Raw genomic sequence first — 13,340 nt, forward strand, 5'->3', positions numbered from 1 at the left:
CACTATGGGCAATTTAGCATGGCCAATCCACCTAACCCGCACATCTTTGGACTGTGGGAGGAAACCGGAGCACCCGGAGGAAACCCACGCCCACACGGGGAGGATGTGCAGACTCCGCACAGACAGTGACCCAAGCCAGAATCGAACCTGGGACCCTGGAGCTGTGAAGCATTTGTGCTATCCACAATGCTACCGTGCTGCCCGTGGGCGCTATTCCGTGGGCGCTATTCTCCCCCCCCCCCTCCCCACGCCGGGTGGGAGAATCGCTGGGGCGCCGCGCGAATCGGGCCATGCCGCCCTGACCCCCGCACGCGATTCTCCCACTCCCGGAAACAAGCGGCGCGCGATTCGCACCGGGCCGCACAGAGAACCGGCGAGCACCGATTCTCCGGCCGGGTGGGCCGAGCGGCCACTATGATGCGACAGGTTCCCGCCGGTGCCGTCCGCCCCTGGTCGCTGCCGGCGGGAACTCTGCGGGAACGCTAAGGGGCGGCCTGTGGGGGAGGGAAGGGGGCTCCTCCACCGGGGTAACCTCCGATGGGGTATGGCCCGCGATCGGGGCCCACCGATCGGCGGGCCGGCCTTTCCCCCCCCGGGCCTACCTCCTTCCGCGTGCGGCCCCAGAACACCGGCCCCATGTTGGTGAGGGGCCGGCGTGTGTAAGATGTTCCCCGCGCAGGTGCAGGATGGCGCGGCCCAACTGCGCATGCGTGGGTTGGCACGGTGCCCATTTGGCACCGCGTAAGGACGCTGGAGAAACGCGACGGCATTCACGACGGCGCGAACACTTGGCCTCCATATCGGAGAATCGCCCCCCACGTGCGGGGGTCGGGGCGGCGTGGCGCGATTCGTGTGGCGCCCCACCAATTCTCCCACCCGGCGTGGGGGGGGGGAGAATAGCACCCTATAGACCTGTTAGTCTGACATCAGGGGCTGGATTCTCCGCCGAGCCACCTTTCTGCCACGACCCGCCGGCGGGATTATCCGTTACGCCGGCCGGTCAAAGGGGTTTCCCATTGTGGGGCAGCCCCGCGCCGTCGGGAAACCCTCGGGCACCCGCAAAACGGAGACCCCCACCGGCGGAGAATCCCGACCCAGAAGTAGGGGAAATGCTGGAATCTGTTATAAAGGATGTGATAACTGAACGCTTCGAAAATACTGGTAGGATAGGGTGGAGTCAACATGGGTTTATGAAAGGGAAATCATGTTTGACAAACCTGCAGCAGTTTTTTGAGGGTGTAACTAGCAGAATAGATAAGGGGAAACCAGTCAATATGGTATATTTGGATTTTCAGAACGTTTTTGGTAAGGTCCCACGCAAAAGGTTAGCAAGCAAAATTAGAGCACATGGGGAATGGGAGTAATATACTGGAATGGACTGAGAATTGGTTAACAGATAGAAAACAGAGCGTAGGAAGAAATGAGTCATTCTCATGTTGGCAGGCTGTGACTAGTGGGGGTACCACAAGGATCAGTACTTGACCATGAGATTGATTCATGGGATGACAAGACTGTCCTATGTGGAGAGATTGAGGAGACCGGGGATGTATTGATACAGTTTAGAAGAATGTGACGTGGTCTCATTGAAACGTACAAAATTCTTACAGAGCTCGGCAGGGTAGATGGAGGAAGGATGTTTCCTCCCTGGCTAGGGGTCCAGAACCAGGGTCACAGTCTCAGAATAAGTGGTAGGTCAGTCAGGACTGAGATGAGGGGGGATTTCTCCACTGGGGGGGTGGTTAAATCTTCAGAATTCTCTACCCCGAGAGGTGTGAACGCTCTGTCTTTGAATACATTTTTAGATTGTAAAGACATTGGGCGCGATTCTCCAAAATGGAGACTAAGTGTTTGCGCCGTCGCGTTTCACGACGGTGCGCAACGGGCACAGGGACAACCGATTCTGGCCCCCACAGCCGCTCCAGCCTCCCTTCCCAGCGCCAAATGGGCGCTGCACCAACTCGCGCATGCGCGTGGGACTTCTTCAGCGCGCCGGCCCCTACGCAACATGGCGTGGGGTTTCAGGGGCCGGCCACGCAACAAAATAGGCCCGGTGGGGGGAGAGGCCGGCCCGCCGATTGGTGGGCCCCGATCGCGGGCCAGACCCCATCAGAGGCCCCCCCCCCGGGGACGGAGCCCCCTCCTCCCCCCCACAGGCCGCGCCCGACCCTTCGCGCAGAGTTCCCGCCGGCAGTGACCAGGGGTGAACGGCGCCGGCGGGACTCTGCCGTTTCCGCGCGGCCGCTCGGCCCATCCGGGCCGGAGAATCGGCTGCCCGGCCGCGGCCAGCAGCCCGCGACCGGCGCCGTGCCAAACGCGCCGGCGCAAATGGCGTTGATTCTCCGCACCTCGGAGAATCGCGCGCCGGCGGCGTGGTGGCCTGGCGCGGTTGCAGCGATTCTCTGGCCCAGCGCGGGGCTCGGAGAATCGCGCCCATTGAGGGATATGAGGAGAGTGTGGGAAAATGGCGCAACAGACTGAAGAGCCTACTTCTGTTCATATTTCCGATGTTCACAAAACCATTATTCCTGCTGGCATAATTTGGTGTCAACATTTTCGATTATAAGTTGCTCTGTCTACATTTCGAATGGGAACTGCCGACATAGATTTATCATTCTGAAATGTCTCTCCCCTCCTCAGCCTGTGCGAAAGAAACCCCATGTGCTCCAATCAATTCTACTGTTTGCCGAGTTGCCACACATTTTGCTTCCAAACCATAGATAGTAAAAAATGTCAGAACGTATAAGTTTAAAATGAAGACTGCAATACAATCCATGGGCTCTTTTTCAAATATTCCTCCCCTCCTAACCTCTAGTCAACCAAAAGGGTGTATTTGACCTTGACTTCCCATATGTAACGCTACGAGAAATCATCTGGTTTGTAAATGATTCTATTAGTCTTAATAAGGCTTGATATTCATATATTTACAGCAGTTTAAATAAACTGGAGGACATGTCGGACATTCCAAGTGGTATCGGGTGCAGTGTCCCGCAGTGATGTTGTCCTTTAGAATACCGCCCACTTACAGGGGTTGTGCGATTTTAAGTTCATAGATCTCCTTAAGGCAACCATGTTTTTGCTGTGGGCTCAGAAGTGTTCGGATGAAGTGAGCTGTAACTGATAGAGGGCAAGGAAATTATTGTGAAATGATTGAGTGCAAAACATTGTGGTCCACATGACAGTGCACGGAGCAGGCTTCTACTAGACCTAGACCGCTCTGGTTTCTTCTGAAGTGGGCATACACAAACTGTGTGCGGAGCACATCATGAAACACAAATCATCTGAGTAGTATAAGCCCTCCAGGCAAACATTGAATGGAATTCTCAACTTGTCCTGCCAAAGATACATATGAACTTGCAGATGGTGATGTTCCCATGCGTCTGCTTCACTTGACCTATGAGGCAGTACAGGTCGTGGGTTTGGAAGGTGCCGTCAAAGGAGTCTTGGTGAGCTTTTGCAGCGCACCTTGTAGATGGTGCATACGGATGGCACTATGGGCTGGAGGTGGATGGGGTGGCGATCAAGCAGGCTGCTTTATCCTGGGTGGTGTTGAGCTTCTTGAGCGTTGTTGGAGCTTTTTTTACATTCGTTCTTGGGGTGTGGGCATCGCTGGCTGGGCTGTTTGTTGCCCATCCCTAATTGCCCATGATCTGAGTGGCTTGTGAGGCCATTTCAGTGGGGGGGGGGGGGGGGGGGGGGAGTTAAGACTCAACCGCATGGCTGTGTGGGTCTGGAGTCACATGTAGGCCAGACCGGGTAAGGTCGGCAGATTTCCTTCCCTGAAGGACATTAGTGAACTAGGTGGGCTTTAAGGACAATTGGCAATGTTTTTGTGGTCATCATTAGATTTAATTCCAGATTTATTTTCATATTGTATTCAAGCTTCACCCTCTGCAGTGGTGGGATTTGAACCTGGGACCCCAGAGCATTACCCTGGGTCTCTAGATTACTAATCCAATAACAATACCATTACTCCACCGCCTCATGAGCTGCACTCATCCAGACAAATTGAGAATATTCCATCACACTCCTGACATGTGCTTTGTAGGTGGTCGGCAGACTTTGGAGATTCAGGCGGTGAGTTACTCACGACAAAGGTCCCCGCCTCTGACCCGCTCTTGCAGCCACGATATTTATATGGCTAGTCCAGTTCAATGTTTGGACAATGGTAACCTACAGGATATTGATATTGGGGGATTCAGCGATGGTAATGCCGTTAAATGTCGAGGGGAGATGGTCAGATTCTCTCTTGTGGGAGATGGTCATTCCCTAACACTTGTGTGTTGCAAATGTTACTTGCCACTTGTCAGCCCAAGCCTGAATGTTGTCCAGGTCTTGTTGCATCTGGACACGGACTGCTTCAGTATCTTGAGGAATTGTAAAAGTGAGTTCCATGTTGGGAGTACCCTGCCCATCACTCACCTGACCCTGCCCACCCCTAAAGGTCCCCATGGGGGGGATGTCAGATAGCCCACTCACCAAGTACCAATTGATGCCGTTAAGTGGCCAATTAACGGTCGTTTAAGGGCCCCCTCCTCAGCCACAGGGGGAATTTGGCGAGATTCCAAAAATCGGCTTTACCCCGGCACAAATTTCCCGCGAGACCTTCCGCTGGTGCCCGCCGTGGCGGATCAGAAAACGCACTGGAGGCCAATGTGACTGATTTGCATCTCGCCAGTAGGTGAAGGCCCAAGCGGAATCTGCGACCCATGCTCGATTCTCTCAATATCAGTGGGGAGACACGCGGGTCCACAGCACCTCTGGAACAATGTACACGCAAATGTCGGTCCCAGCTGAACAATCCCTGGGGCTGTCCCTGGAGTTTTGAATGGAAGCCACCAGCAATCCTGGACCCCAGAACACCACAGCAGTGGGTGTGGGAAGCATCCACAGGTGGATATTCTAGGCTCATTGTCATTGAAGAGGTCCATCTTCCAGCCTCAGAGTGTTCCTGGAGATCCATCTTCTTTCTTCAATAGTAGTATAGTGATATTGGGCACCTTTTCAATATGGCACCCAGATATGATAGTAGGACTTGCGCCATCATGCCTGTCCTGCCATGAAATATGGCGCTAAACACTCAGGTGCAGAATTAATGAGATCGGGGCTGAAAGATAAGGAGCGTGATTCTCCGACCCGCCGGGGAAGCGGCGTGAATCCCGCCTCGCCGCTCCGACGCTGGCTGCCGAATTCTCCGGCGCCGGTTTTCGGGCGGGGGCGGGGATCGCGCCGCGCTGGTCGGGGGCCGTTAGCAGTGGCCCCCACGGCAATTCTCCATGCCCCGATGGGCCGAGTGGCCACCCGTTCCTGGCCAGTTCCGCCGGCGTGAAATGGACATGGTCCATCACGGCGGGACCTGGCGTTTTGGCTGTTTAGCGGGGTCCTGGGGGGGGTTGGGGGATCTGGCCCACGATCGGGGCGCACCGATCAGCGGACGGGCCTGTGCCGTGGGGGCACTCTTTCCCTCCTCGCCGGCCTCTGTAAGGCTCCGCCATGGGCGCGCGGAGAAGAAACCCCCTGCGCATGCGCAGGAAACACGCTGGCAGTCCTGCGCATGCGCCAACTCGCACCGGCGGGCAGAGGCCCTTTGGCACCTGTTGGCGCGGCGCCAACCTCTGCCAGCCTAGACCCGGACGTGCGGAGGATTCCGCAACTTCCGGACGGCCCGACGCCGGAGTGGTTCACGCCACTCTTGCCGCCGGTACGGGCCGCCCCCCCAAATTCCGGGAGAATCCCAGCCAAGGTGTGGTTTCCCGCTGGCTGCTGCATTGGGAAACACTCCCCATTCCCACCCTCACCATAGGACTTAGTCCCGGATGGAAGAAGTGGCTGTAGACTTTGCAGGTCCTGCACAACCTTAATGTCATTGCAAGAAATAGCATTGGTTCAAGGCTAGGCAATTAATGTAAAGATGATGAGTGCAATTTAATGCTCCTGAGGGCAGGCTAGGAAATGTAGTGTCATTTAATGGGGCTGGAGGACTCTGGAGGGTCCAAATTGGTCCTCTTGCCCAGAAGCCAATTGAAGCTCGTAAATAGCCACATGTAGGTCTCATGCTGGCGCTATTGGTATTCAACCAGCGGTGAGTGGAGACCACACCATGCGGTCAAGCTGCAAGGTAAACCTTGGCCGATCTGCCTGCAGTCTGTCGTGGGATAGGGGTGCTTTCATCTTCTCTGGCACTCTGTGTCCAATGGAGGACCTATTGGCTGCAAGGGAAAGAATGTGGGAAGCCAGTCCTACCCTTTACACCAACCCAATATTGCGCCCCCCTCCACTTGCCAGGGCCTGCCTGAATGGTGACCCTGGCGAACACGCCCACTTCCCTCGATTCTGGGGTTCTAGTGACAATCCTCCTCAGGGCCTACTGACAATGGCCACCAAACCTCTGATTGGCTAGCAGTTCTCAGAGATGGGAAATGGCTGGCAGAGACTGGTTTAGGGGCTTGTTTAGCACAATGGGCTAAACAGCTGGCTTGTAATGCAGAACAATGCCAGCAGTGTGGGTTCAATTCCCGTACCAGCCTCCCCGAACAGGCGCCGGAATATGGATACTAGGGGCTTCATAGTAACGTCATTGAAGCCTACTTGTGACAATAAGCAATTATTATTATTATTAGAGTGTGTGAGTGGGATTAAACCCCCTCAAGCTTTCCTGAAATGGCTGTGATGGGGTTGTCACCAGCTCTTCAGCAGGTGGAAGGGCCCACCTCTGCTACCATTAAATTCCATCACGTAACTTCACATCCAAGTCAGGTGGCAAAATTATGAATTATATTCAATATAATTGTTGGGTTGACATCAGAAAAGTGACCATGAAAATAACAGAATTGTTACAAGAACGCGACTCCATTAATTTATGTGATTCAGGGAAGTGGCTTGTCACCCTGAACCGATCTGGTTTACATGACTCCAATTCCACACAATCTGGTTGACTCTTTTTTTAAAAATTGTTTCAGGGGATGTTAGTATTTATTGCCCATCGCTAATTGCCTTTGAGGACATGGAAGTGAGCCACCTTCTTGAACTACTGCAGTCCATGTGGTGTTAGGTATCAGTTTCAGGATTTTGACGCAGCGACAGTGAAGAACGGTGATGTAGATACAAGTCACAGTGGTGTGTGACCTGCAGGGGAACCTGTGGTGTTCTCGTGCGTCTGCTGCCCGTGGCTAGGTCATAGAAGGCAGAGAGTAGCAATGGAAGGGTGCTTTTCTGATTGGAGGGTTGTGACTAGTGATGTTCCGCAGGGATCAGTGCTGGGACCTTTGCTGTTCATAGTATATATAAATGATTTGGAGAAAATGTAACTGGTCTGATTAGTAAGTTTGCAGACGACACAAAGGTTGGTGGAATTGCGGATAGCAATGAGGACTGTCAGAGGATACAGCAGGATGTAGATCATTTGGCGACTTGGGCGGAGAGATGGCAGATGAAGTTTAATCTGGACAAATGTGAGGTAATGCATTTTGGAAGGTCTAATGCAGGTAGGAAATATACAGTGAATGGTAGAACCCTCAAGAGTATTGACAGTCAGAGAGATCTAGGTGTACAGGTCCACAGGTCACTGAAAGGGGCAACACACGTGGAGAAGGTAGTCAAGAAGGCATACGGCATGCTTGCCTTCATTGGCCGGGGCATTGAGTATAAGAATTGGCAAGTCATGTTGCAGCTGTATAGAACCTTAGTTAGGCCACACTTGGAGTATAGTGTTCAATTCTGGTCGCCACACTACCAGAAGGATGTGGAGGCTTTAGTGAGGTGCAGAAGAGATTTACTAGTATGTTGCCTGGTATGGAGGGCATTAGCTATGAGGAGTGATTGAATAAACTTAGTTTGTTCTCACTGGAACGACGGAGGTTGAGGGGCGACCTGATAGAGGTCTACAAAATTATGAGGGGCATAGACAGAGTGGATAGTCAGAGGCTTTTTCCCAGGGTAGAGGGGTCAATTACTAGGGGGCATAGGTTTAAGGTGCGAGGGGCAAGGTTTAGAGGAGATGTACGAGGCAAGTTTTTTACACAGAGGGTAGTGGGTGCCTGGAACTCGCTACCGGAGGAGGTGGTGGAAGCAGGGACAATAGTGACATTTAAGGAGCATCTTGACAAATACATGAATAGGATGGGAATAGAGAGATACGGACCCAGGAAGTGTAGAAGATTTTAGTTTAGACGGGCAGCATGGTCAGCACAGGCTTGGAGGGCCAAAGGGCCTGTTCCTGTGCTGTACTTTTCTTTGTTTTGTGTCCTTCTTGCTGGTAAAGTGGGGGTTTGGAAGGAGCTGTTGAAGAAGCCTTGCTGAATTGCTGCAGTGCATCTTGTATATTATGGGGACGGTGGTGTAGTGAAGCCTAGGTTAATACTCTGTTAAGACTCAAATGCCACCAGATAATTTAAATTCAATCAATAAAAACCTGGAATTGAAAGTTTGTCGCAATAATTGTGAAGATGAAACTCTTGGATTGTCAGAAAAACCCAACCGGTTCACTGATGTCCTTTGGGGAAGGAAATCTGCGATCCTTACCCAGTATGGCCTTCATGTGACTCCCCACAGTGCAGTCCAGGCCAACTAGTCCTTCAAACAGCTCAGCAGCCACTCAGTTGTACCAAATGGCTACTCTTAATGCACCCGAAGCAGCAAAGAATGAGCAGTAAATAATACCTTGCCAGTGTCATCCACATCTCAAGAAAATCTTTTTAAAAACATGAGCTCAGTAGCCTATTGTCGCAAACTGACTGTGGGTGACCATTCTCCTAATTGTCAAAGCAGTGAGTTGAACCTTTATTTAAAGTACCAGAATGGAATTGATTAGTAAATAAACCAGGTTTGTTCTCAATTCAAACACATCCAGATTCCGCTAGCAAAGTCACGCGTTACTAGTTTAACAAATTGAATGTACCAGTTGGCCAAACTAGTTCCATTTCATGATACAATGAACTGTGATTGTCACAGTGGCTGTGTATTAATCATAATTTCATCTGAAATCGATCCCCATTCCTTAAACTGCCCTTGGCAACCCATAGTTATCAGTTTGTTTCTCCTCCTACCTGTCAGTGCTTGGGAAATCGCTGAGCTGGGCACAGTCGCTGCATCCTGGGGGACGGTGCTGGTGTCTGGCTCTGGAGTACTTAAGGTGGGCGAGATGGGTGGAGGACTTTGTGGAATACGGGGCTTCCTCTGCCATAACAAGAGAGAACGTGAAATAACTAGTGAAACTTTCAAAAATATTCGGCTTACCTTTGTCTGCAATTGTTACGTTTGTGAAGGTTTCAGCGTTGTGACTCGTGACGGAGCAGGTAAATGAAAGGAATCATAGAATTTACAGTGCAGGAGGCCATTCGGCTCTTCGGGCCTGCACCGGCCCCTTGAAAAGAGCACCCTACTCAAGCCAACTCCTCCACCCCATCCCCGTAACCCAGTAATCCCACCTACCCTTTTTTAGACACTAAGGGCAATTTATCATGGCCAATCCACTAACCTGCATATCTTTGGACTGTGGGAGGAAACCAGAGCACCCGGAGGAAACCCATGCAGCCAAGGGGAGAACGTGCAGACTCCGCACAGACAGTGACCCAAGCCGGGAATCGAACCTTGGACCCTGGAGCTGTGAAGTAACAGTGTTACTACTGAGCTTGCATTTGTGTGGAGCCTTCCACAACTTTGGACTTTGGGAAGTGTTTTATAGCCAATAAACCCCTTTCAAAGTGCACATTGGAAATAATACCAATTTGCTTTTTGCCGTCAGTTAGACCAGCATGGTCAGAACATTTATAGGCCTGGATTTTATGATGGTGGCCGGGATCGCGGAGCAGGGTCTGAAAGCTGGGGGAAGGAGACCACTTCAGGGCCAGGTCCACATTTTGTCAACAGCAGCCAATTAAAATTCAAAATCCCCTATGGACCAGAAGGCCAAAGAGGTCCAACTTGCAATCATACAATTTATATTCAACATGCAAGATTGTGCCTTGATAAGTCACAAAGTACAAAGTTGTTTTGTTCACCATTTGTTTGGGACCCAAATAATGCAGAGGGCTTCATGCTGTAATTCTGTTTATCAGATTAGGAGAAATTATTTTGTGATGTTCCATATTCTGCTGTAGTTTTATCTCAGAAGTAATCAGCGAACTGTTGTATGGTGTGATATTAGAGAGTTGACAATTTAAAACAGAATTTTCAATCTACTGCTCGGCAGTGTGGTTTACAAATAGTTCGACAATTTGGTAATGTTTGAGAGGTAGGGGACAAAGAGTAAGGATAAAAGATTAGTTCCTTATTTTCAGAATTTGACAAGAGATGTTCCCTAGGGATCCAGAAAGAGGTGCAAAACAGATCTGAATAAATGGATCATTTAACAGAGGGTCTGCCCCTGCTCTTGCAACACAAATTTTTTTTACATTCCCTGAATCTATTTGCTAAAATGTTGATACGGTAGAGCAGTGGAAACCAATATAAAACGGAGAGTGGTGTCCCCATTTCACAATTCTGTACAATGTTACAATCCTGTTAGGGACCAGTAATGTTTAAAGAAGAAATCCAAACACCCAGCAATTAACTAACAGAATTATGCAAGATCTGACATTTTTAAACAAAGTCAACATTGTTTGTATGAAGAGATCACCACTAACTTAATATATCTTATAAAGACTTGTGGAATAAACCTAGTTCTATTTTTTACTTCCCCGACCCCCACTCCAAGAATTCCCTTAAATATTACATGGATCTTGAAAGTTCATTCACTTCTTCTCTGGGATCAGCCCACAGGAAATTCACAGCTTCCCAGGATTCATTTCAAACCTCCTTAGTTTTTCCTGCTATTTTTCAGCAAAACTAATCTTCCAGTCATTTTTTTCCCCTTACCAACTTTGTCTTACACTGAATACGAGCTCCCAATCGCAGGCTGCAGCATGGACAATGGACCAACTCCACTTCAGGTGTACATTCGGTTTTATTTTTTGACTTCCAAGGTGCTTCCAAGCTGCATAAGACCCAGAGCTTACACAGTCTATTAGCTGCTTTTCCAAACTTCAACTAGTCTTGCCTGTTGGCTATGCACTAATCGAATTTCCAGAGAAAAACCTAAAACTCAAGATTTTCAGTAAGCTCCACCCATCGCCATGATGATTTGACACACATGGCCTGTTTCTAAGTCAGAGTGCAAAGCTTTCCTCAGCTTTGGAAAACCACTTTAATCCTTTGCTGGAATAACTGCATGTCTCCAGTTCTTTGGCTAAGTAAGCCCAGCTGCCGTTTTAAGACTTTCAACACTTTATGCAAGTTACCTTTTGAATTGTAATTATCTTAAGTCTGTATGGTTTGTCAGGCTCTAGTGTTTACCCGGGACTTTTTCCCACTGAAATTATATTTTAAAATTCACTTTCTAAAACTAAAAAGCTACGATATTAGGCACATGTGACCACACTAAATTACCTATAGCATATCTATACAATCTATAAACTGATGAAGTAGATGAGGTACTCTCACTAAGCTTTCCATATCCATCAGAGTCACATTTTCCCAATTAAGGAATGTATATTATTTATGTCTCCACCGTTTTAATGAGTCTAAGTTTTGTGAAGATTAGATGATTCTTTCTTCTTGAGAGAGAGCCTGTACACCGGTGAAAACATTTTTTTTCCCAATTCAGGGGCAATTTAGCGTGGCCAATCCACCTACCCTGCACATCTTTGGGTTGTGGGGGTGAGACCCACACAGACATAGGGAGAACGTGCAAACTCCACACAGACAGTGATCTGGGGCCAGGATTGAACCCGGGTCCTCAGCGCCGTGAGGCAGCAGTGCTAACCACTGCCCCACCATGCCATCCTACTCCAGTGAAAACATAAGGACAAACTGGAAAGGATCCTTTTGAGCATTCATTTGGAAAGTGAAAAGCCTGTATTAAAACTAAGCATTGTGTAGTATTAAAGGAGGACTTTCTTTTGTGCTAAGAGCACTGGGAAAGACACTTAAGTTATTTTTCTACCCAGCTCTCCAAAGGTAGAAATAGATGGGAGGGGCTGAGAGAGTAAAATGTGGGGAAAATTGAAAATGTAACATTTAAACTTGAACTGGATTTTACCCATTCAATGTGAATAAGGGGCTTTTCAAAGTAACTTCATATTTCTGACAATAAAAGTTTATTATTGTTATTATTATTATTATTATTATTATTACTAAGTATTATTTTAGTTCAATCTAAATGCTCAGTAAAAAGACTTAAAGGATAACATGATAAGAAAGTGAGAGGATAATTACCTAGAACACCATTATATTGCATTTGAGGATGTGGAAAAGGCTCTATTTTTGCACTGATGCAGGGAGAATCATGTTTTCACCGCCTTCTTGCATTATTGAGAAAGAGCAGAAGGCTGAAACATGTGCAACCATCTTCAGCTAGAAGTGCTGAATGGATAATCCATCTCAGCCTCTTCCTGAAGTCTCAACATCACAGATGCCATTCTTCAGGCAATGTGATTCACTCCACATGATATGAAGAAACAGCTGAAGGCACTGGATTCTGCAAAGGCTCTGGGCCCTGGCAACATTCCAACAATAGTACTGAAGACTTGTGCTCCAGAACTAGCCGTGCCCCCTGCCAAGCTGTTCCAGTACAGCTAGTACACGGGCATCTGGATGCCCTTGTTCATGAATCAGTGAAGGTTACCATACAGGTACAGCAGGCAATTAGGAAGATAAATGGTGTGTTGGCCTTCATTGTAAGGGGATTTGAGTACAGGAGTCAAGATGTCTTGCTCCAGTTGCATAAGAGTCTTAGTGGGACCTTACCTGGAGTATTGTGTACAGTTTTGGTCTCCTCATATAAGTATATACTTGCCATAGAGGGAGTGCAATTTAAGTTCACCAAATATTCATCCCAGATCACCCTGGGATGGCAGGATTGTCTTATGAAGAGAGATTGGGGAGACTGGGTCTGTATTCCCTACAGCTTCAAAGAATGAGGAGTAACCTCGTTGAAACTTACAAAATTCTTACAGGGTGTGACAGAGTGGATGCAGATAAGATGTTACCCCTGGCTGCTGAACCTAACACGAGGGAACATAATCTCAGGATAAGGGGTAAGCCATTTAGGACTGAGATGAGGAGGAATTTCTTCAGTCAGAGGGCAGTCAATCTGTGGGATTCTCTACCCCGGGAGGCTGTGAAAGCTCAGTCACTGAACATGTTCAAAACAGAGATTGATAGATTTCTAGAGACTAATGACATCAAGGGATATGGAGATAGTGCATGAAAGTGGTGTTGAGGTAGATAATCAGCAATGATCAAATTTAATGGGGGTGCAAGCTTGACAGGCTGAATGGTCTATTACTGTTCCTACTTACTCAAAA

At 49.0% G+C, this 13,340-nt stretch overlaps 1 protein-coding gene across 3 annotated transcripts in view; it reads right to left on the minus strand.

Annotated features, from left to right (window-relative positions):
- The window catches only part of scml4 (Scm polycomb group protein like 4), a 185,906-nt gene that overhangs the window by 167,243 nt on the left and 5,323 nt on the right, over window positions 1-13,340 (minus strand). For all 3 annotated transcript variants that reach the window (XM_072499955.1, XM_072499953.1, XM_072499954.1), the window contains exon 3: window positions 9,042-9,171. In XM_072499955.1, the coding sequence (XP_072356056.1) occupies window positions 9,042-9,171 (130 nt within the window). The remainder of the gene's footprint in view (window positions 1-9,041; window positions 9,172-13,340) is intronic.

This window comes from Scyliorhinus torazame, chromosome 4 (assembly GCF_047496885.1).
Source record: "Scyliorhinus torazame isolate Kashiwa2021f chromosome 4, sScyTor2.1, whole genome shotgun sequence".
Taxonomy (NCBI): Eukaryota; Metazoa; Chordata; class Chondrichthyes; order Carcharhiniformes; family Scyliorhinidae; genus Scyliorhinus; species Scyliorhinus torazame.